Source organism: Schistocerca americana, chromosome 5 (genome assembly GCF_021461395.2).
Source record: "Schistocerca americana isolate TAMUIC-IGC-003095 chromosome 5, iqSchAmer2.1, whole genome shotgun sequence".
In the NCBI taxonomy this organism is placed as follows: Eukaryota; Metazoa; Arthropoda; class Insecta; order Orthoptera; family Acrididae; genus Schistocerca; species Schistocerca americana.
In genome coordinates this window covers 20,429,626-20,453,995 of record NC_060123.1, presented here as the reverse complement: position 1 = coordinate 20,453,995, position 24,370 = coordinate 20,429,626, and the positions used below count along the sequence as shown (strand labels likewise).

Here is a 24,370-nt window from a genome sequence, read left to right as displayed (position 1 = left end):
CCTTACTTTCCGAACAACCCTCGTACACTGCACATTAACAAAATAATACCAGAAACGTGTGAAGCGATTTATAAAGCTGTGAAGGGGGAATATGTGAAGGTAAATAAATTTTCAGTACTCTATATGGGCAATAAGAACTATTTTTATTAATTTAATTAATGGAATTAGTGTTCCAAGAACTGCAAAATTAATAGAAAGTACGAAACACATGAAGCGCTTTTTAAATTGTTGCGTCCAGAGTTCTAAGATAGGCAAAGTAGAATGGAATACTAATAAAGATTTTTTTTTATTTTCGAGTGTGACAGCATCGTCTATTCCGACTTGCTGAAAAGCCACTTGGATGTTTCCAGATGTAGAGGTGGATGGCTGTAGCTGTGATGGTGGACATGACGTCGCCAAAAGCATATTCTAGCTGCTCATCAACTCACAATTAATAGCATGGACTGTGCCCATTGCTCACCCCCCCCCCCCCCCACCATCATAGTCGAAGCAAAGTTATTAAAAAAAATAATAGTCGAAGGAACAATCTAAGTTTGAAGCCATGTTTACAAACACACTACAGAGACGTCAAATAGCTGTAGCGATGCCAGCGCTCAAAGCGGTCACATTTCACACTGCAGTGAACAGAAGACGTACGACTTTTATGATCAAATCTACGGCGAGGCACTAGATTTGATAGTATTTATTTGACGACAGGCGAGATTTGACAAAGTTCCCTATTACACCATCAACTTTCTTTGACATAAATATTTGACGTATCAACTTTGACCAAGAAATATGATAGTGTAATACCGGCCTAAAGCAGTGATTACAGAAATGTGTGACTTATAACACTGCACCGCATTCTTTTTAACTCCCTGCGCACGACCATTGTGCTAGATGGACTGCTGGCAGCACTGAAACTCACGACGGGTGCCTCTCGCTGATTTCCAGCGATTCCTTACACCCACTGACTGCAATGCTCGAGTCGGCCGGGGTAGCCGAGCGGTTCTAGGCGCTACATTCTGGAGCCGCGCGACCGCTACGGTCGCAGGTTCGAATCCTGCCTCGGGCATGGATGTGTGTGATGTCCTTAGGTTAGTTAGGTTTAATTAGTTCTAAGTTCTAGGCGACTGATGACCTCAGAAGTTAAGTCCCATAATGCTCAGAGGGATTTGATTTTCTGAGCAATGCTCGACGTTCCCTGTCCGTGGTGGTGGTGGTGTAAGTTCCTATGGGACCAAACTGCTGATGTCATCGGTCTTTAGGCTTACACACTACTTAATCTAACTTACGCTAAGGACAACAGACACACACCCAAGCCCGAGGGAGGAGTCGAACCTCCGACGGGAGAAGCCGCAAGGTGCCTTTCCGTCAGTAGATCAGGTCTGCCTGGTTGGTTTAGTGTGGTTGTTCTTTCACTGTTCCACTTCAAAGTCCCGTCACCAAAAGTCGCCTTAGGCAATTTTAAAAGGGTTGAAATGTACTTGATGGAGTTTTTACTCAGCTGACATACAATGAATAGTCCACGTTCAAAATCAATGAGCTCTTCTGACTGACACATTCCGCTGAAATGAAATGATATTTGTTGGCCGGGATGTCCCATTCGCGTCCGGCCGCCAAGTGCACGTCTTCTTTCATTCGGCGCCACGTTGGGCGACTTGCGGCCTTGCTGCTTCGCTGTTGACAACTCATCACTCCGAGCCTCCTTTGATACTGGCGGACCCGTCTCTTGTGACGTCTAGTGGTCATTTCCACACGACATCGAGGTGTCCGGTTGCTTTTGATCAGATAGTGTGCTCTATTTGGCCGTGAAACGAAATTTATGCCACGAATCTGCAAATGTTTCCAAAAGATTAAAAACATACGAAGCAGTGCGTCGGACAGTGTAAGTATAGGCGAGTTGGACCCGAGGTGTCGCGTCGCTTTGTGGGATTCGGAACGTCCGTTGGCTTGTGCGGCGGTACTGCGCCTGCGCACTCAGTCGCCGTCGCCGCCGCACGTAGCTGGAGCAGGCGCCGTAATGTGGGGCCGGGCGGCAATCACAGGGACGGGCGGCCGGTGCCGCCTCGTCATTACGACACGCGCACCTGTCCCTGCGGCCGCTACGCCGCCCTTGTGCGCCTCCGTAAGGAAGAGCTGCTGCTGTGCAGCTGCGAAAAGTCCTCTGCCAAGCCGGGCACAAACTCTGTACACGAGGTGCGTTCAATAAATAACGGGAATTCAGTAATTTTGCGTGTTGCGTTAGATTCGCGGAAGTTTTTCATTGTGGTGTTGGTAAAAATGTCTGCAAAGTATCTGCCATATAGGATGTCTAGTCTCTTATCAGCTGTCCATAAAATCGTTCAAAATGGCTCTAAGCACTATGGGACTTAACATCTGAGGTCATCAGTCCCCTAGACTAAGAACTACTTAAACCTAACTAACCTAAGGACATCTTACACATCCATGCACGAGGCAGGATTCGAACCTGCGACCGTAGCAGCAGCGCGGTTCGGGACTGAAGCGCCTAGAACCACTCGGTCACAGTGGCCGGCCTTATCAGCTGTCAAAAAGAATATCTATATTTTTGTAGCATCGGCAATCATTTGTTTTGCATAAAAATGGATAAGAGAATTTGTATTAAATTTGTTGTTAAATTGATGAACTTCGAACAAAAACTGCGGAAAGTGATTGGCTCAGGAGTCGCTAGATGAAGTCTACGATGCAAAACTACCGAGACGTGTCATAACAGATGACTGAAACATGTGTTTACGGATGTGAGGCACCGTTTCAGTAAAAGCATTCTGTATCAGCAACAAAACGGTCAAATATGAAGTTTATGCTGCCCGTGTTCTTCGACATTAACGGCGTACTGCACCAAGAGTTCCGGCCGTAAGGCTACTTTAAATCGAGTCGCTGTAAGACCATTGCGTCTTGCAGTGGGTTGGGTGCGGCAGCCCCGCGTAGCTATTGCAACCAATCACGTCACGTGTTTTTGAATACGTCTCTATGGCAACGCCTCGGTGTTGCCGGAGCTCTCAAGCCGGCTGTTGTTTTCCCCTGCAGGCGTTTGCGCTTCGCAGTCGGAAGTTAACAACAGCGTTGCCAGCTGTCAGGGATCAACTTACGCAGGTTGGTTGGTTGGTTGGTTTGGGGGAAGAGACCAGACATAACTTACGCAGGCTCATCTTGTAGCCCATTTTTTGGGTTTCAATAAAAGTGACGTGAGGACTATTTCTTTTTTCGAAGTGTCATACTTCATATTTGTGCACTGGATATTTCTGAGACGGAAGCCTTCAATAGTTGATATGTTGCGCCACAGAGGTTCGGAGTACAAGCAATGTGAACTTTGGTTGTCAGTAGTATTGTCGTTGACAGTAAGGAGTAAGTCAGGGGTCGGGTGCTGCTTACGCAGTTGTGAGGTCTGAAAATAGCTAGCAGAGCACAGAGATACGAATGCTGAGGACAATGAATTTGAAAATATGATTTGATAAAGGTTGATTTGAGAACTGTGAAGATTTTCGGGCAATATTGCCCTGCATTACTTGCTCGCGCGTAATTTATGATGTTTGTGAAAGGCAAATTTTTGGTGAGTTTCTCCTTATTGGTTCTAGTTACTTAGTTTGATTGTCGATGCGACATCAAGTAAAATGATTTGTTCGCATGGCTTGCAGTGTTATAGATGCACCAATCATTTACCATTCTTTTAATTAATTTCATGGCGCAGCAGTATATTTTAATAAGAAGAAATTTTTCTGAAGATGGTTGCAATTGTTAAGGAATCAGAGTTTCTCAATACAGTTTTTGAATACTAGTCTACTTCAATCATTTAATAAGTAGAGTTTGTACCACCATTTCCCCACGAAATTTTTGTTTTGTAAACATATTGTCACCGACGTGCACCGAACAGAACACAGTCATCCAAAAGTAAAGCGTGGTATGCCTAACATCGGTTCTCGTCCTTGCATTGATTGCACTTGCTCAAGGCTTTCTTTTCTTTAGATGGATTGCTTCTGCGGTGTGCTTTTATTTCCTTCACTTTCGAGCAAAACATTGTTTCCGTTGTCTCAGGGAAGTCATCGAAAATTTGTTGGGACTAACAGCATTAAAGTCAGGCCACAATAGCATCGTTTACAGTTGAGCTTTGGATTTCAAAATTATCTTCAGGGTCATTTGGGTAGCGTTTAGTTCGGGTTTCTTTTCTTGCTCAGACGCTCGTGTTCTTACAGTGCAGTGTTACGTTTGCGTATGTATCATTTAATGTTTGGGATTTTATTCAGTCAGTATGCTTACGTCAATTGACAGGATATTTTTACATAAAAATATTGGACAGATATTCTTTCAAAATTCTTTTGTAGTTTGATGTAGAATTTTTACTCAGTCAGTTTTGTGTGTTGAAACTGCAAGTCACATACTGTGACGTCACGCGTTGGAGGGCTGTTCACTGCACAGAATTTCACAGGACAGTTTCCTTTGCAAAAATTTTTGGGTTTTCTGACTACTTTAGTAAAAATTAATTCAAATACAGTTATACATTATCAGACAGGTTTTGGAGTACTCATTTCATCAGATAGCGTTTACATAATCACATCACTTGTATTGTTCAGCATTACAACTCTGGCACATAGGAATAGGAAACCAGTCCGGTTTAGCTTACAGTACATAACCACAAATTCAACAGTCGCACTGCCACAAGATCAAATGATCAGTAAGGTGTGCTGCTTATAACTTCAACGCTGTTGCGGGAAAAAAAGAAGACGCACGCATTTGTGACGACACAATCCGTGACCTTTCCATTACGATAAGTACCTCCTTACACTTCGTTACTTGTTTTGGATTTTTTTAGCCAAAAATAATACTGTAATAATGTCTCAGACTCCATATTTGTCAGACATGATACCATGTGACGTTTTCTGTGCCCAAAAATAAATAAAATCTTAAAGTTCATTCGTTTTACAAGTGCCAGAAGGCATTTAAAACGAATCCCTGCAATCCCAATGATCGAGTTCCAGTAGTATTTCGGGGATTGGAAAACGGGCTGGACAATACCTAGTGGGTACCCTTTTGAAGGGGACAATATTAACGTAAACGAATAAATAAAATTGTTTCCACAAAAAAGCAATAATTCTCGTTATTTATTGACCACACCTCGTATACCATAAACACCGTGCAATCTCCGAATTTCTCTATTTTTCGTTGCGCAAGGCAGAGATCCCAAATGAATTAACAGCAGTCATCATAATCATCATGAGCATCATCATCATGGCCCTCAGTACAAGCACTTTCATGACAGATAGCCAAGCGAGGTGGCGCACTGGTCGTGTGCTAAACTCGTGCGAGGAAGAAATGTGATTCATCGCTAATTTTCCGTGTTTTTCCAAAATCGCTTACGACGAATGCTGCAGTGGTTTCTCGGAAAAGGATACGGTCGATTTCCCTGCCCTTTCCCGTCCAAATCTGAGTATATGGTCCGCGGATAATGACCCCGTTATCGACAAGACTTTAAACCCTAGTAGCTCTTCCGTCATAATAAGTTCTCTCCATACTGCTGATCTCGAACCCCCTATGGTCCCTAAATGTTACAGGCCTTTTTTCGAAATGATCCAGCCAACGTTGTCACTCTGGTAACAGAATACTCTTCATGTACTATTATGTGGCTTGATTCAGTGTGTTCAGTGTGTAAGCATTAGTCGGAGTATCAGAGAAGCCTTGTTGCCCACTAACTTCCCAGCTGCTCCTACGGATTTCCTTTTGGCATATATTACAGTGATCACTATGCGAACCCTTTTTCTATTTGAAAAATATGGAGCTGCTCCGAGGATGGAATGTCATATTCAATTTCAAGTCATCATACAGTTAGGTTTGTGAGGTTGTTCATAGGTCGTAGGGAGGCACATAACCTTCAACGGAACGCTCGAACGAAATGGAGCAGTAACTAACACAATGGACTCGTAGAGCCCCGTCCGACTACTCAAGATTCCCCCCATCGATAAAGACGTGTGCCGGTGCCATTCCATTGAAGAGAACACAGCCGATTACCCTCCGTGACGAGCTTCTGATTCGTCTCTAATGACACCGTTACTAACGGGACGTTAAACCAAAATCTCCTCTTTTTTGCCAAGGGGGAAGGTAGCACAGTTTTTATAAAAATGATGCACTCCGCCATCTCGCTCGTTGAACTTACAATGTGTGCACGGCTAAGGGTACGTCTGCCCTCATTTTTCAGTCACTTTCCTGCTCGACAGAGCAAACTGCTGTCTACCTGCGCGCATAAACACCCTACGTTGGCTCGTCCTTGTGGTGAAAAACGATATGAAGTCATAGTATCTCAAATATCGATTCTCCAGGCGTATTAGGCCTCAAAAATGTCATATTTCATCCAAAAACTGCTAAATAAGTTTGCTTAAGATCGCTGTACTACTCTCGTACCGGCTAGTTACTTTCTACATCTACATACATACGCCGCAATCCACCATACGGTACGTGGCGGAGGGTACCTCGTACCACAACTAGCGTCTTCTCTCCCTGTTCCACTCCCAAACAGAATGAGGGAAAAATGACAGCCTATATGCCTCTGTACGAGCCCTAATCTCTCTTATCTTATCTTTGTGGTCTTTCGGCGAAATGTAAGTTGGCGGCAATAAAATTGTACTGCAGTCAGCCTCAAATGCTGGTTCTCTAAATCTCCTCAGTAGCGATTCACGAAAAGAACGCCTCCTTTCCTCTAGAGACTCCCACTCGAGTTCCTGAAGCATTTCCGTAACAATCGCGTGATGATCAAACCTACCAGTAACAAATCTAGCAGCCCGCCTCTGAATTGCTTCCATGTCCTCCCTCAATCCGACCTGATAGGGATCCCAAACCCTCGAGCGGTACTCGAGAATAGGTCGTATTAGTGTTTTATAAGCGGTCTCCTTTACAGATGAACCACATCTTCCCAAAATTCTACCAATGAACCCAAGACGACTATCCGCCTTCCCCACAACTGCTAAGCACTGAAAGACCTAAGTCGAAACAAGGTCCCGGGAGTAGACAACATTCCGTTAGAGCTACTGATAGCCTTGGGAGAGCCAGCCATGACAAAACTCTTCCATTCGGTGAGAAAGATGTACGATACAGGCGAAATACCCTCAGTCTTCAAGAAGAACATAATAATCCTAGTTCCAAAGAAAGCAGGTGCTGACAGTTGTGGAAATTACGGAACTATCAGTTTAATAAGTCACCGCTGCAAAATACTAACCCGAATCATTTACAGAAGAATGGAAAAACATGTAGAAGTCTACCTCGGTGAAGATCAGTTTGGATTCTGGAGAAATGTAGGAACACGCGCGAGGCAATACTGACCCTACGACTTCTCGTAGAAGACAGGTTAAGGAAAGGCAAACATACGTTTATAATATTTGTAAACTTAGAGAAAGCTTTTGACAATGTTGACCAGGATACTCTCTTTCAAAGTCTAAAGGTGGCAGGGGTAAAATACAGGGAACAAAAGGCTATTTACAATTCTTACAGAAACCAGGGGGTAGTTATAATTGTCGAGGGGCACGAAAGGAAATCAGTGGTTGAAAAGGAAGTGAGACACGGTTGTATCCTATTCCCGATGTTATTCAATCTGTATATTGAGCAAGCAGTAAAGGAAACAAAAGAAAAATTTGGAGTAGGAATTAAAGCCCAAGGAGAAGAAATAAAAACTTTGAGGTTTGCCGATAACATTGTAGTTCTGTCAGAGACAGCAGAGGACTTGGAAGAGCAGTTGAAGGGAATGGACAGTATCTTGAAAGGAGTATATAAGACGAACGTCAACAAAAACAAACCGAGGATAATGGAATGTAGTCGAATTAAATCTGATGACGCTGAGGGAATTAGATTAGGAAATGAGACACTTAAAGTAGTAAATGAGTTTTGCTATTTGGGATACAAAGTAACATATGATGGCCGGATTAGGGAGGATATATCATGCAGACTGACAATGGCGAGAAAAGTATTTCTGAAGAAGAGAAATTTGTTAACGTCGAGTATATATTTGTCAGGAAGTCCTTTCTGAAAGTACTTGTATAGAGTGTAGCCATGTATGGAAGTGAAACATAGACAATAAACAGTTTAGACAAGAAGAGAATAGTAGCTTTTGAAATATGGTGTTTCAGAAGAATGCTGCAGATTAGATGGGCAGATCACGTAGCTAATAAGGAGGTACTGGATAGAATTGGGAAGAAGAGAAATTTGTGGTACAACCTGAACAAAAGAAGGGATCGGTTGGTAGGACACACTGAGACATCAAGGGATCGGCAATATAGTACTGAAGGGAAGTTTGTGGGATAAAAATCGTAGAGGAAGACCAAGAGATGAATACATTAACAGATTCAGAGGGATGTAGGTTGCAATAGTTACTCGGAGATGAAGAGGCTTGCACAGGAAAGAGTAGCACGGAGAGCTGCATCAAACCAGCCTTCGGACTGAAGACCACAACAACAACTTCTTTAATTCTGCCCGTTGAGTATTCCTAAAATAATAACCTGCTCAAAAATACGCAGTGTAAAAATCTTGCACACTGTCTCATTTAGTCATACTCTATCCCAGAATTCTTCCAATGAATCTGCCAATAAGTAATTCATTTGCTTCCGCTGCCACTGATTTTCTTTCTGCTTCGTGTAGTACGACAGACATTTAAACGGCGGGTCCAGTGGCATGTTACTACCGGAGATTTTCTCCCACGCATGAGCATTACCCCTGGCAATTTTTCACGCAGAAAGTAATTTGCCATTCATTACGATTACAGAATTTTTGACTGATCCTGCGAGTCGATTGTATATATTATATGGCGCTCCAGTACATACATGCAAACGCGGGAATATTCGAATGCAAGTTGCGTTAAAATTTCGAAGGAATCGGTGAACAACTATCAGACATCTAAGATTCTGTGCGAACGAAGCCAGGGGTTTTGCTAACAACGCATTCCTTCGTGTATTATAAATATATTGATGTAACATATGGCGCACCAGTAGGTACATACAAACACGCTCGTATTCAAATGCAACGTTGTGTCAAAATTTCAAAGCAGTCCGTGAGGAACTTTCTGAGATGTACGATTTTGAACAAACGAACATTACATTTTATGCATACAGTGTGTTTCTGTAACAGCGTGCAAAAATTTAGCACGGAACATAGAGGATGCTCCACTGAACCATCTGAGATAGGGAACCTGGGGTCGGAGAAGCCAGCTTAAGGAGGTAATAGGAATAAAGTCATAGTACTGTGTACTTTTTATTTACATTAGTTACAGTAACTGCAAGTACCATCACTGACACAATGAAAGTACTTATCGTACAAAATGTGCTGAAACTGACAGCCATCAACATCGATGCAAGCATGTCATCGACGAACAAGATTCTGACGCACCTTGAAAAATATTTCTGATGTGTTTCGAATCACATCACAGGCAGCTACAATTCTGGCAACCAATTTCATCCCCGTATCCACTGGGGTCTCATACATAAGTGACTTTAGATACCCCCATAGGAAATAATCAAGAGGATTCCGGTCAGGTGACCTCGCAGGTCATAGAATAGGACCTCCCCTTCCAATCCAGCGACCGGGAAATGCAGCACTGAGATGGTTGCGGACATCCACACTGAAGTGAGGCGGTGCACATCCTCTCACCAACAGCCAAGGGTACTTTGCACGAACCTCAAATACAGTTGGCCATTCAGACGGCCAGTTAGAAAATATGGCCAAATGAGATCGTCGCCTACAATACCGGCCCAGATATTCACAGCAAAACGTACTCGATGGTGTGAATCTACTACAGATCGATTGCTTTCCTCATCCCACACATGGCTATTCCTGCTATTCGAACGCCATCACGATCAAATGAAGCTTCGTCAGAGAACATCACGATTTGGAGGAAATTTAGTCGATCAATCCATTGTTGGAGCAACACTGACACAATGCGGCCCTTGGTGCAAAGTCAGTCACAAGCATTGCATGGACTTGTTGTGGGTGGTATGCGTGCAATTGTTGTTCGTGGAGTACTCGCCGCACGGAAGTATGTGCAGTTCCCATTTCACGTGCAATACGACGAGTACTTGTACTGGTCCACTGCAACACGTTCAAGCACCTCCTCTTCAAAATCGGGTGTGCGAGTTGTCCTCATGTTGTCATGTCCCTCTTTTATTCTTTTCAATGGTCTCCCGCATTCGTCGATCGAGAGAAATAAACACTCGTCATGACGGATGATGCCTGTTAGGAAATCGTTCCCTGTACACCACTACCACTTTATTTCCGAAAGCAAACAGGAGGAAAGACACAATGCAGTCACAATGTTTACGTTGTTAAAAGCACAGTATTCGAACAGATAGCTATGACTAGTGGCAAAATGATAATAGTGCACCACAAAGAGCCTCCTCCAGCCCAGATGAGAGGAAACACGGATGTCAACAAACTGTAAGTAATTACTTATTTACATAAAAAACGAGATGTGAACTATTTGATAATCTAAAAATAACGAAACTCTAATGTTCTAGATCCCACTGAAGATGCCTTAGAGTAAGAAAAAGGCGAAACGCATCTGGGAAAAATAAATTAATGAGCAACAAGAAAAGGCGGTTTTATTTTCAAAACAACGATTTGGAAAGCTCGGTTGTCTTCGGCCAATGTTGGTCGTCAGCGGGATTCACCGATATCGGTGGCCCTACGACCGCAGCCTAACGACCTCGCCTTATACATGACGTTAAATCCTAATCTTTCCTCCTTTCATAAGCAAGAATCATTGGATGGAAGGTGACGTTTGTTGTCACGCAATGCGCTTGCGTAATTTTACAGAACTGGTACTGAAGGAAAAATTTCTTGGCTTATATAAAGACTCTCTGACTATGGTGTTTCGTCAGTGACAAATGAAATGCATTTTTAGTCAGTGCTTTTCCTCCTTTAGGTTACGTACGATAATTGTAATTTCAGCGATAAAGTAATGTAAACCCTACAGTTTGTTTTCCGACATCAGTGACGCAACAACGAAAATCTCGTTGCCACAGACTATTTTTTTTCTCGCTCCATTCCGTATGGGATGGGACACAAAATTTGTGTTAAAGGAACAAAGTGCATTCCGACATGTACTGTATTAAGGTTTCGGGAGAATTCTTTGAGGTGGTCTTCGTAAGATGTGCAGGTATTTATTTTAAATAATTTTCTTGCTGATGATGTTCTTCGAAGAGCTGCTAATAGTAGTAACATTGACTAGTATATGTAACAAAAATGTTGAGTTTTGATACAAACAGAAAGAAGTTGGTTTGTTAATTTCTTTGGTTTGGTTCTTATTCGAAAAGTTGGCGTCGGATGTGGAGAGGTAAGAATCTTATGCAGTAAGGAAACGGTGTTAATTTTCGATTGCCTGGAGATTGATTACAAAATGGTTTAGGAATCCTCCTTTCCACTATGACGTTGCAACCATGGAGGTTCATAACTTTCAGATTTACTTTGAACATTAGTAACAATATGTTTATCTTTGAGCAACATCAATAGTAACGTAAAACGACATCATTTGACTTATTGTGTGTACGAGATTAGGTAAGTAATCAACGTTTATGTCATAGTTATTTATGATTGACTATTTTGAAGTTACAATTTTGATAAGAAGAAATTTCCGACACATAAATTGGTTTGTTTTTCTAACGAAGAGATAAAATAATTAATGATATTCGGCTTGCGGTAGAATTTGTTCTTAATTATATAAAATGAGTTTTTCCTTATTATCTCGCTACACAACATCCATTCACCAGCGTTACATTCCGTTCGTGAAAACTTTCTAAATATTAAGCAATAAGGCATTTTTCACGTTATGTGGTCATTAGGCCTAGTAGTTTTTAAGGCTTACAAAACAGCGAACGAGTAAGAGTGATGGGCCATATGTCATAATTTATAGTCTCCAATAGGTGGCTCGAGGTGTTGGAAGCGACAGCGTCGGATCCTTTCAAGGAAGCGCAGAGACCTTACCGCGTTAAAGCGACACCGGCGTGCGGCCATCATTGATGAACGATGGCTTGTTTCTCGGACGAAGGGTAATAACGTATGGCCCAGGGCAAGCTATAAAAATTAAAAAGCTAACTGTACTCCAGCGTAACGGGTAGCGTTACAAAAAGCGATTCAATTACGGCGCGCGATGGCCTCGGAGTTAGGGCGCGAAGAGGCAGACGCCGTAACGAGAGCTACATTCCCCCGCATACGCACCTGCCACACCGCCTCTGGATTCCCACGCCACGGACGAGTCTAGTCCCCCTCGTCTGCGCCGTCGCAGATCTGCGCTACAAGGCCCTAAACAAAAGCACCGCAGGATACAGCCGCGTCATATTCGATGCTCAGCGCCATACACTTGTGTCACCCTGTTTTCACCTGACGTCTGCAGTAACTGTCGTTTGCAGCACCCGTAGACGCAGACGATGAGTAAGGTGCTGCTATGTGGCTGTCCATGTTACTGAATGAATGCTCCTTCACAAACAAATTTACGATATCGTTGTGACACTCTTGTGTTTTCCTTCAATAGACAGTTTTGAATATATTGAATCTGAATCTCACTTGCAGCCTGTGGTGAAGAATTTCGCTCGCAATGTGGCACAGTGATTAATATTCTGAACTCATATCCAGGAAGATCGTGGTTTAAATTCAGTCCTCCCATCCTCGTTTAGGTTTCCTGCGGCTTAAATAAATAAGGTTGGGTAAATGCTGGGATGAATCCTTTGAAAACAATATGTCCCATTTTGTTCTACAACTTCGTTTAAAGTGGTTGACATGAGGTTAAATTTACCTTATTTCACTTCCTTTTCAATGCATATCTCGAGCCACGATGCTCCTGTTGCTCGCAATAGAAAGCGAAGTAGTCACAGTAGGAAGTTCACAAACAAGATGCAATTGAGATTCAGGAAATTTGGGGACCAAAGTACTATGAAGTCTTTACTGTGCAATGTAGTCATTTGAAGTCACCAGACTTATGGGAGCCTTTATAGAATATCGCTGAAGTATGTGAGACTCGTGGCAGGTGGGCCTCACTGAGATAATTGGATGTATATAAAGAATGACAATAGGAATATCGTAAGTTTGTTTGACCCGTGGGAGAGCTTATCACAGAGATAGGCACTGATAAACCTGAACTGGCAGATGCATTAAATTAGGTACCCAGCAATATACTACAACCTTCTTATCATTCTAATGGGACAGTGACAAGAAGATTATATCAATTACAGTGAGCACAGACCTATTTAAGCATTCATTCCCACTTTGATCCCCATGGAATGCAAAGATGTCATACGTGATATGATGGGAAGTATCCTCCACCATGCACTTTGCTATAGTTTATGGGGATGTAAACCAGTGGCATGTACTGAACTTTCCATTGAGGTAAGCAGATACAAAAAGAATAAAATGTTGTTTTTAAATATAAAATTACCTCTTTGGTGAGTTCTTTGATTTCCACAATAAGACCTCAGATGCAACAGGAGATCCTCTTCATTTGATATTAGAGTTAAATTTGTGAGCCATTCTTGAGTTAGTGCACTACATCAAAGTCTTTTATCATTTTTATGGGTGTAGAGTTTCTCACAAATAAGGAACTGAATGCAACAGTAATAAAAACTAACTCAAAGAACTTTACCATCGCCTAGTATGCCGTCTGGAACCCATTTAACAAACATGTTTGTGCCACATTTCTTCGAAAATATATAGACAACAGCCAACTGTGATCTAAAATAGGAAAAAAACGAACAAAAAACATCCATAAAAATTTTTAGTGATAATGTGCAACTCCTGGGTAACACTGTTTATGTTGATGAAAATTGTGCACATTTAAAATTCCAAAAACTACGGAGTCAGAGTTACTGAATCTCTGTTATAACTGCCCCATCACTGTGTCCAACATTTTACAGTAGAGTCTTACAATGTTTGTTTCCAAAGTGACTGCAGCACCATGCCTAGGATGTTTAGTTACTGGGTCATCCATATGTTGGACATGATGACTTCTATATTCTTTCAAATCTGTCACATTTGGTTTTCAACATTTCTGGGAATTCATTAAATGTCATACATTTTCAACATGGTTACTGATTAATTGTAATAGATATTACAGACCAGATGACCAAAACAAGGATAATACTAATGTGGAACGAGTTTGAGTTATTAACCCAGTTGCAGGAATCCAGATAAGCTGCGAGAAATGGGGGCATAGACATTGCGGCATATGGAGATCTAGATTAGTCCTACAAGCTTTAATGGATAGTGGAGATGGTTAACTGCTCACAATCACTGGGAAATACAGGTTCAAGTCCCTGTCCTGCCAAATTTACATTTGTCACAGGTTTCCATGGCTAATGCAACTGTTGTCAAAAATATTTGCAACTGCACCAACATATCACAGACAATGTCATAATAATCATTAATTTGTGTTACGAATTGGCTTGCAATATATTGAATAAGGTTTCAGTAGGAGGGAAAAAGTCTGCAAAAGTATATAGAATGAAACTGATTTGCATCCTGATTTCAAATCCACAAGCAACAGTAGAAGCTTCTTTATCCCACTTAATATGTAGCTATTATATTGATGAAAAGTAAAGCAGTTGACTGCAATACAAGGCTTTCACCAAACTATATGCAGAACTCCAATGTATGGCAACTTTAGGCGGTAGTCATTTATTTACTTCATCATACAGAGCCCAGGTACTTCTGGTATCTTTGGATGAAAAAGTAGCAAGACCATTGAAAGTGAAGGAAAAATCCTGCAATTTTTTTTTCTTTGACATAACTTGCGAAAGCACTGGACTCGGTAGACAAGTAGAACAGTGAACGAATATTACAGTAGAAAAGTATTTATCATTCTTGATTGCAATGCATTCAAATGAACAGTCATAACTACAGCTCCACTGTGAACACGTTCATGTATTGTAAAAGTGTTTCATCGACTTGACTAACAGGTGTGACATAGCAAAATGCTGAGGACACCTGTGAGAAATTACATAGATCAGTTATTTCTTCCAGAATAATTGAGGCAAAATTCGATTAACTTATGTCCTGTCTTATTTTATTCATGAACGTATTTGAAATGGAAGCAGTCAGTCATTCCGTATTAGGTTTTACTATTCTGTAAACGAAGAAGAATATTCTAAGTGATGTTTCACTTTTTTGTTATAATCACTGAGATGCAAAATTTTGTCAGGATGAATGATTAAGCTGGAGGTCTACTCAGTTGTATTTTGTTCGTCTCCTCTTGGAAACTGCAGGGAGGAAAGTTGTGCAGCAGAGTCTCACATTCACACTGACACTGGCCTGCTTGGATTGCCAAGATTTTGCCACTCACCACTCACCGGTGTGATACGCAGTGAGCGTGATTGCATAGCTTCCTGCACATAGTGGAATGCCCATGCAATGGTAATTGTGGACAGTTAAGGTTGTTTATGGTTTAGATAACACAAAACTATGTACCATATATGTAATTAGTCATATAGTTCAACTAAGAGTATTTTCTGTTGCATCAGAAAAGAAATTACAACTTTTAGTCCTTATAACCTCACAAGTTGACCTGTATTCAGCTTACTACACAGAGAACACCTCTCTGTGCTTGAATCATGACTTTATTGCAACAACTTTCATATTTAGCTGAGAATCATGAAGAATCAGCAGTGCTAATCTGCTTTTGTGCATAGTATTGTTTTTGTCATCCTTGTAAGGAATGCTATTAAAGAAATGTTTCCATTAGTTTTGCCTCTGTTCCCAGTATAAGCAGTGCTTACTATGTATCCATTGAGGTAGACCATTGTACAAAGGATTGAGCCCTCCCCAGGGAAGAAGGTTATGTCTGTGCTTCCAGTGGAGTAGCAGAAGTAAGTTACTCAGAAAGACTACCTCTCATCAGAAAAAGTCCAATTTAAATTGTGAAGAACAAATTTAAGCTCTTACCACTGATGCGCTGTTTTTAGCATGATAATCGACAACATCTAAAATTTTCAGAATCCCATCTGTAGGCAGGTTTGCTGAACTGTGGTAATGAATGTGGGTCCAGTTGTTCCCACTTTATTTGGTGGTTGAGCTATTCCACTGTAGTCTTTGACTGGCCTTTATGCATCACTGTAGTCAATACTCTACTTGGATGTCAATGATTCAGTTTTTCTTTTGGTGTTGTTAGTGTGCTATGTGTATTTTAACAGAAGAGCCATATGAACAGTTTACAAACTCCATTGTGTGTCCCCATGGCCCAAGAGCTAATAATTAACAAATGTTTCCTTCATCTATGTAGGTACTTTTTGTAGGCAATAGTTATAGAGTTAAAGAATAATACCCATAAAAAATGGTTTTCATAATTGGTAACTGTCCATGACTTCAAGCTGTTTACAGTTGTGCGCAAAAGGTTCCTGAAATGCACTCTCATATCAAAGTGAACACAGCATCTACTCACTGTAAAGATGACAAGTTGAGTTGCAGATGGGCACATCAAAAAGAATGTTATACATTGAGCTTTGCCTAAGGCTGCTTCTGAAAGGAAAAACACACGCACACACACACACACACACACACACACACAATCACACAATCACACAATCAAGTGTGCATGAAATGTGCTTGTTTGTGCAAATGAATATGTGTGTGTGTGTGTGTGTGTGGTTTTTGCTGAAAGCTCAGTGTGTAACAGTCTCTTCGTTGTGCCCTGTTTGCAACTCAGTGTGTCACCTTTATGGTGAGTACCAAGCAATCTATCATTTTCATTATATTGTTGATATTCCGACCTGCCATTGTTTGAACACACTGTCTGACTCCCAAAGGTGAATGTGGCATGCTCTGAGCAATTAATACCTGCAGACTGAAGAGTGACAATAGACAAATAGCCTCTTCCATTGGTTGGCTGCCTGAAAAGCCACCACCTAATTCATGACTAGTTTTAGGATGTCTTAAACCCTTCACAGTGGGTATCACACATGCTGATTTCACATCACAAAATGGAAAGAATGACTCTCACTTCATCTCTCCTCATCCTCACAGCTGTTGGGTCTCTCTTATTATGGGGTTTGAGTGACCTGCTCCTCCTTTCTAAACTTTCCCAATCTATCCCTTAGGGAGGAACTATTACTTATGAAGTTACGATAGCTTCGTGCACTTTAGTAAATGCCACTCAGTTGCACTAAAAATTTCATCTCCTGGAGGTAAGCACTGTTCAAGCAAACTCTGTCTCATAATTTTGTATTTCTCTGTACCAAATTTTCCTATTGAAGCAGTTAACCACATCACCCTACATCATCTCAGTGAGCATTATAATGAAAAAAAAAAAGTGTTTGCTAATGCAATGAAAACATTGTAAATTTAAGGTGAGATTATGCAGTAGGTAAGTGATGTCGATAATTGTCTAAGACCATGAGCGTACACTGCATTCCATCCTCATGAATAACCTGTAAATGTAAATTCAAGGTCATTTAACAGAAGTGTCTGACTTCTAACCAAGGGCTTGATGCCTTTGCATGACAAAGTGCGTTCACCTGTTGTCAACAAGTCAAATGAGTCGTAGTCCCAAAGATGCATAGATGGTTTGCTTTCTTTGAAAGTTAAGTTCTACATCTGATTACATTATTATCTGAAGCTCCACAATTATTTTGCCATAAAAATAGAGCTAATACCAATTGTCTTTTCTAGCACTATGCCCAACATGAAGTACAGCGGTACCCAACCATGCATTTTGTGTTTTATAGGAATGAGTTACATGCAGGTTCAGCACTCACCTATGCAGCCCGAAGATGAGAAGTTGTAATGCAGCTCAGCACAGGTATCACAATATGGGCCTTGAATGCCATTGTGACACATACATTCTCCTGTAAATGGATTACAGGCTGGTAATTTTGAACCGATAGGATGACAGTTGCACGGAATGCATCCTGCTGTGACATTCCCCAGACCTTCCTGTACAGAAGAAAGAAATTAAAATTCAATATTTAAATGCTGATTTAAAACTGATCATTGTGAATGTTGCCTTACTGTAGATATAAATAACAGCCCAGTGGAAAAATATGTTAAAAAGAATATGGGCTTCGTAATAAATAATTTTTGTTGACGGAGATGGCACAAAGTGTAACTGGCTGGACAATCGTGAAGAAATTCCTTAGGAATGAGTCTCTGTAACATTGGTCTGTACCTTCTCCAGGTAGTAGGATTATGATCTCTGTTAACCACAAAGAAATTTATCGTTGTCGATAAATGTACCGGCACGATTTTTTTTAAACTCTTACCAATTTTGTAGTGTCAAAGACAGCTGTGAACACTGAATATCCTAAGTACCCTTTCATTATTTTCGGTGATGGAATACTTAAGTTCATAAATGAGTTGAATTTGGGGAGAAACAGAATAGTATGGAGACTAGAACAGTGACTCAACAAATATTTCTTTCATTAATACCTGTAATAGGTTAGCAGGTTTACTAATTGGGAGAACGTTTTTATTGATTGCTGCATGTGCTGGAGGGTGGTGCCAGCTAGACTATCCCCATAAATTTTGATGCCTCTGCAACAGTTTCTTATGCTGTGTGCATGACACTAATTTTTATCAGATATATTTTAGAACTGATAGTTCAGATAGATAGCATGTTTCCAGAAGACGAGATACTGGTGGAATTAAAGCTGTGAGGACGGGCCATGAGTCGTGCATGGGTAGCTCAGATGGAAGAGCACTTGCCCGCAAAAGGCAAAGGTCCTGAGTTCAAGACTCAGTCCAGCACACAGTTTTAATCTGCCAGGAAGTTTCAGATAGCATGTTTGTTCCCTTTTTGTGTGTAACTATGGCAGATGCCAAAATATCAAACTCCTCCAGGGTTTTGCAGCAGGTATGTTCAGTATATGGCTCTTGGGTTTGCTGCTGGACAACGTTTTCTAAAACTCATTTCTTGGAGGCAATTGCTTGACATTGCTGCTGCTGAGTGTCACTGTGGCTAGAACAAACCCAAAATTGGTAATTAGATGCATCCTATACTATATTGCAGTTCTTCTGTCATTGGAAATTCTTATTTTTCTGTGTATCTAATGATAGTAATCCTAGAACCCTGCATTTACCTCAATTAGATATACAGAAAAACAAGTGTTTCCAACAGCAGTAGCCCTGTGACTCATTGGAGGATCCCTCTAGCTATCAATTTTGGTTTGGCTTCTGGCCACAGCAACACCTGGCAACAGCACCAGTAACTTGGTACATGCGAGGCCACAATTTGAGTCCTGATAAGGGGTTGAGAACATGTTACCATCATCTGTAAGCAAGCAACTTGATCACAGATGCATGATTTTCAAATGAGGCTTCCATAACAAGGCCATCACAGAGTTGACAATGTTAGTTGATACTTGCCAGCAATAACCACCACCCACAATCTGACTATGTCTAACATTTGCTTTGGAGCAATGTTGTGGGATTTATAAAACATGGTCTGACAGCAGACCTGAGAGTCATATATTAATTAACTACAATTTCTTTTACACCAAACAAGTATCTGTTACAGTGGTCTCCCTGAGAACTTAGGAGACTAATGAGATTCACTGTTTCATCCGCAGTCAGTAAATCTTGTGTGTTAGTTTAATTTCATAAAATGTTATTCTGTAAAGTAATAGGATGAACACACAAAAGCCACGATGACAGGAATAGTTCCAGACTTTACTGATTTAGGTGGAATGATGTAACATATTAATATAAAGCTCTCTGGTTTCCAGTCAAGTGAGTTCATCGAAATAGTGTGACAATTCTGTGAATGTCACTCCCATCATCTTTTGGCAAAAATGATTTCAGTCACATTTGTTTGCTGGAAAACCAAGAGGTTTATATTGGTTAAACTGTACCAAAACAGTTACATTTTAGTAAAACTTTTATTTGTAGTCAGTTACTAGACTTTCTTCTGTGCATTAACTTTGGATGTATTAATTAACATTGTACCTCCATGATAGGATACTAAAAATTTTATTCATTATTTTCCACTTACAATGGTAATTGCAATTTTTCTGCACAACTATATATAAAAAACTTACATGTGTAATGTAGGCTTACTCACCTGACAACGATCACATTTTTGTCCAGAAAACCTTTCTCGGCATTCACATTGACCTGTAAGTGCATCACATCTATCTGTCTGTAGGGACCCTTCCTCACTGCAGTCACATGCTGTAGCAAAAATTTAATACAAATCACAAAAAGGAGCATGTATTTTGAAATATTAGTAATCATAGCTGATGTATCAATGATAGGGAATTTTCTGAGGTACCATTTGTTACACAATTTAGTAAATGCATTGTCCTTTTACTTTCTGTCTGAAGACAATGGTTTGATTGTCAGTCTGCCTTGAGGTATTTAATTAAATTTTTTTTTTTTTTAACTAACTTACATATGATTGAGAATTTTCATATCTTGGATTCATTGTATAAATTCTAAGGGATAAAATTCATGATCCACCATTGAAATAAGCACTTACAAATAAAATACCTCCTTTTCCTCACAATTAAGTTAACAAAAGGCCTTTACTAAACTCCAATACTTATGCAGTTCATAGTCTTTTGTAGTGCTAATCAATAATAACAATCTTTCTCTAAACAAACACACAAACATTTTCAATTACAGCAAAGTACATATTATTAGTTTAGCTGTTACAATCATAAATCTGTGCATCATATGAAATCAAAGTATTTACAGCAACTGCAACATTAAAAAATAAAATGTTTAAAGTATTACTGTCAAATGTTTTCCTCTCTCCAGTGCATTCATAATGAAACCACCTCAGATGATTTATTGAACATCTCTAGCTAAATATAACACAGCTGTCACTATTAATATACATTTTATATCTAGACAGAACGTAATAACAACGCACGATGGCAGTCAGCCCTCAGTGGGTCTCCATAATGTGCTGGTAAACATTTGTCACATCTCCATCCCTCAGTGTTTCCTTTACATTCCAGACATTGTCCACTGTATGAATCACAAGGGCCACCATTGCAATTGCAGGGCTGACATGTGGAACCAATTTCCAAAGGATTGCCAAAGTAGTCACTCGCACACCTGGAAGAAAATTAATGACTGCAATATTGACGCTTGCTGCTTTTTATTATTCTTTGCTTTCTTCAAAATTGAAAATATGAAGACAGTAACAAATAATTGTTTCTTCACTTCCCTGTGGTTAATTGTTCCCTTTTCATCTATGATTTGTCATCTTCATTAACACAAAGAAAACATTCAGTAATTTTATTTTGTTAATATTTATTTATTTCCTCCTATCATGCATTATCAATAATTGCCTACAAAAAGGAGATACCAAAATGAAATTTTTTTAATATAAAAAATTCTGAAATTCCAGTTTTCAATTAAGTGATTAAAACTTAGCAGAACTGAATGGTATCCACACTTGACACCGGCAATATATAGACATACCACATTATTTTCAGTGTATCTCGACTGTAGTAGTCCAATTTGAAAAGCAACAGTGATTAAATTATTCAGATCTTTACCACAAGCAATTCAATTCTGTTATATTTTAATTACTTATGGGAACTCCAGATTTTCACTTGGACAGTGGATAAGGAAGAATGTACAACACGTCTTTTGTTGTGGAAATGTTGCTCTGTAAGTACTGCATGCATTAACTTGTATCATATCAAGCAGATGGTTAGTTTTTCTGGCAAATAATACCTCATTTATGACTCTCATGAATCTGCTGGTCACAACTGTTTTTCACACACCATTGTTTAGTAAGTGACTAATGGTTCTGTAGCCTTTAGATTTGTTAGCCATCAAACATATACTGTACACAAATGCAGAGAGTTTTACAGATAGGTAGAGCAGATACAGCTCCATACTTTAAAATAATTTTTATTTGGTTTTGGATACTGAAGCTGGAGGAGCAGTGCTTCAAATCACACTGTGTCCAAAAAACTAATTTTTATAGGGAAAAAAAAAGAAAGAAAGAACGAAAGAAAGAAGTTTACTTCTAGAAAGGTGAAAAAGTGAAATCAACTTGTAATTGTGTTCATCAAATTGAAGGAGAATGAGTTGAACTTAATACACTTTGATCCAATAATTGTAAAATATACAAATAAAAATGATCATTAAGGTAAATACATACCTAACCAATTACTTTGCTATTATTATAGAAGAACATTATCCTTTAATACAAAATTAAATTTTTCACAATAAACATTCTAATATGTCAAGTGTTTGTAATGCCCTCCTTGCTGCCAATTGACTTTAATAGGATTTATATTAAACTATTATTGAAAACCATGTTATTACAGAATAAAAATATTCACATTTATGATTTTGATATTCAGTTCACAATGTCTTTCCGCTGCAATTCTTTAATGATATACAGTAGAGCGTCGATTATCTAAAGTAATTGGGGGACATGGGTGTTCAGAAAACCGGTTTGTTCGGATAATCGAACTGTACATGTTTATTTGCCAAAAAGAAGTACTGTACAGTAAATTTATTCATAAAAACAGGCATCTCTTTTAGTATTACAAAGTAACATACAAAGGCAACTTCAGTAGGGATATATAGTAATAATCTCGTACTTGTCCCTCATAGAAAGGACAACACGTTTACGTTTAAGCATTTTGTATCGTCAAGTCCACTTCTTCACACAGCAGCACACTAGTGGTCGTAACAGAGAACAGAAGGTGACTGTTTGCATCGTGAGAAGCTCTTCGCGGGGGCACGCAATCCTTCAAACTGCACGGAGCGGCACACCTCAACTCTAAGCTGGCGCAGCTGTTGCTGTGAACAGCTTTGGTACTGCCGCTACTTCTACTGCCAGTGCCGAGCTGACAGAAGTGTGCTGATTGTCGAAACACAGCGACTGGCGGCTCGGCCGGTCAGCAGCGCCTCGTGAAGGCCCCATTAGAAGCAATGTTCCGCCAGCGGTGGCCCAGTGTGGCGACTACTGTGGGAAACTCGGTTTGGGAGTGAGGGGGATGATGGACGGTAGGGTGGGAGAGTAACAGGTGCGAGCGAGTACACAGTTTGGTTAAGTGGTCATTCGGTTGACCGACGTTCGGATAATCGACGCTTTACTGTACTAGTTTAATTGGATAGATAAAAAATCTACTCACCGAGCAGCAGCAGAACACACACATAAAAGAGGGTTGTAATTAGGCAAGCTTTCAGAGCCAGTGGCTCCTTCTTCAGGTAGAAGGGTTGAAGCGGAAGGAAGAGGGGTGAAGGAAAAGGACTGGAGAGGTCTAGGAAAAGCGGGAGATTTCAGGAAAGTCACCCAGAACCACAGGACAGGGGAGACTTATGAGAAGGAATGACTTGATCACCTTTTATGGTATACTATATTATTTAAATGCATGTTTTTGTTATTATTTAAAAAAATTTAAACCAAAATCTAAATCTTCTGGTTAAACATTTGTATTTGCAGAATGTTAATAATGACCATCCTCTTGGTTTCTCTTGAAATTGTATCCAGTCCTCCTCCTCTCCCCAGGCAACTACAAGCTGACATGGCTACTAGCTTCTGCCTCATTGCCATTTACCATAGCAACTGAACAGATGATGCTGGCAATGAAATGTAAATCTCTTATGTTCTTCTGATCATTCCCAAAACTTTTATGTAGCAAATTATGCACATCAATCTTTTTTGCTTCACTCACTCAGGTGTATGGTGATTTAGGTTGATGGGCATGTTTGATTTTGTCCATTGTTGTGCATAATATGATTTGAAATGATGCTCCTTAAGCATCCATATCTATGGTTCAGAATAAAATGTTCAAAAACAAAGTAATAGAGAAACTTAATAACCACTCATATAATTATCATATTTGGACATAGGGGTGTAAATTCTGCTTAATTCCCATGGTTGTATTAAAGAAATCTAGACTTTTCCAGTATTTAGGCAGCAGATTGTGTTCTGTGTAAAAGTACAGAAATGCTTTGTTTGAAGTATTAAACAAAGACAGCAGCTGAGTGATCTACGAGGAATAGGGCTTTTTCCAAAATAGCTGCTTTTCTTGTAATATTCAAATCAATCTATAAAGTAATCTAGAAGTAATCTTCGTAATTATTGATATGAATTGTTAAGCATTAGTCATAATTTGGTGTTAGTGTGCTTTCCCTACAGTGGTTCCTTTTCCCTGTTTATACATAACTTCACTTGTTCACATCGTTGAAGGGTCCCCTTTATTATGGAATTTGTGGAATGCAATGTGTGATTGAATAAATGAATGTAGACATCAATGATTGACTCTCTCTTCTCTTTGTCAGTATTTTTCACTTCCTCCCCGATTCTGTGCAGGGCCTCCTTATCAGTCCACCTAATTTTCAACATTTGTCTGCTGCACCACATCTCAAATGCTTGGATTCTTCTGTTCTGGTTTTCCCACAGACCATGTTTCACCACCATACATTGCTGTGCTCCAAATATACATTCTCAAAA

The 24,370-nt window shown here is 40.1% G+C and overlaps 1 protein-coding gene across 1 annotated transcript in view; it reads right to left on the bottom strand.

The window, feature by feature from the left end:
• LOC124615580 (laminin subunit alpha-1-like) overlaps positions 1–24,370 on the bottom strand; it is a 1,154,169-nt gene that overhangs the window by 544,113 nt on the left and 585,686 nt on the right. The window contains exons 12-14 of the mRNA XM_047143565.1: positions 20,813–21,000; positions 20,000–20,109; positions 17,700–17,877 (exon numbers count right to left, since the gene is read on the bottom strand). Of these exons, the coding sequence (XP_046999521.1) occupies positions 17,700–17,877; positions 20,000–20,109; positions 20,813–21,000 (476 nt within the window). The remainder of the gene's footprint in view (positions 1–17,699; positions 17,878–19,999; positions 20,110–20,812; positions 21,001–24,370) is intronic.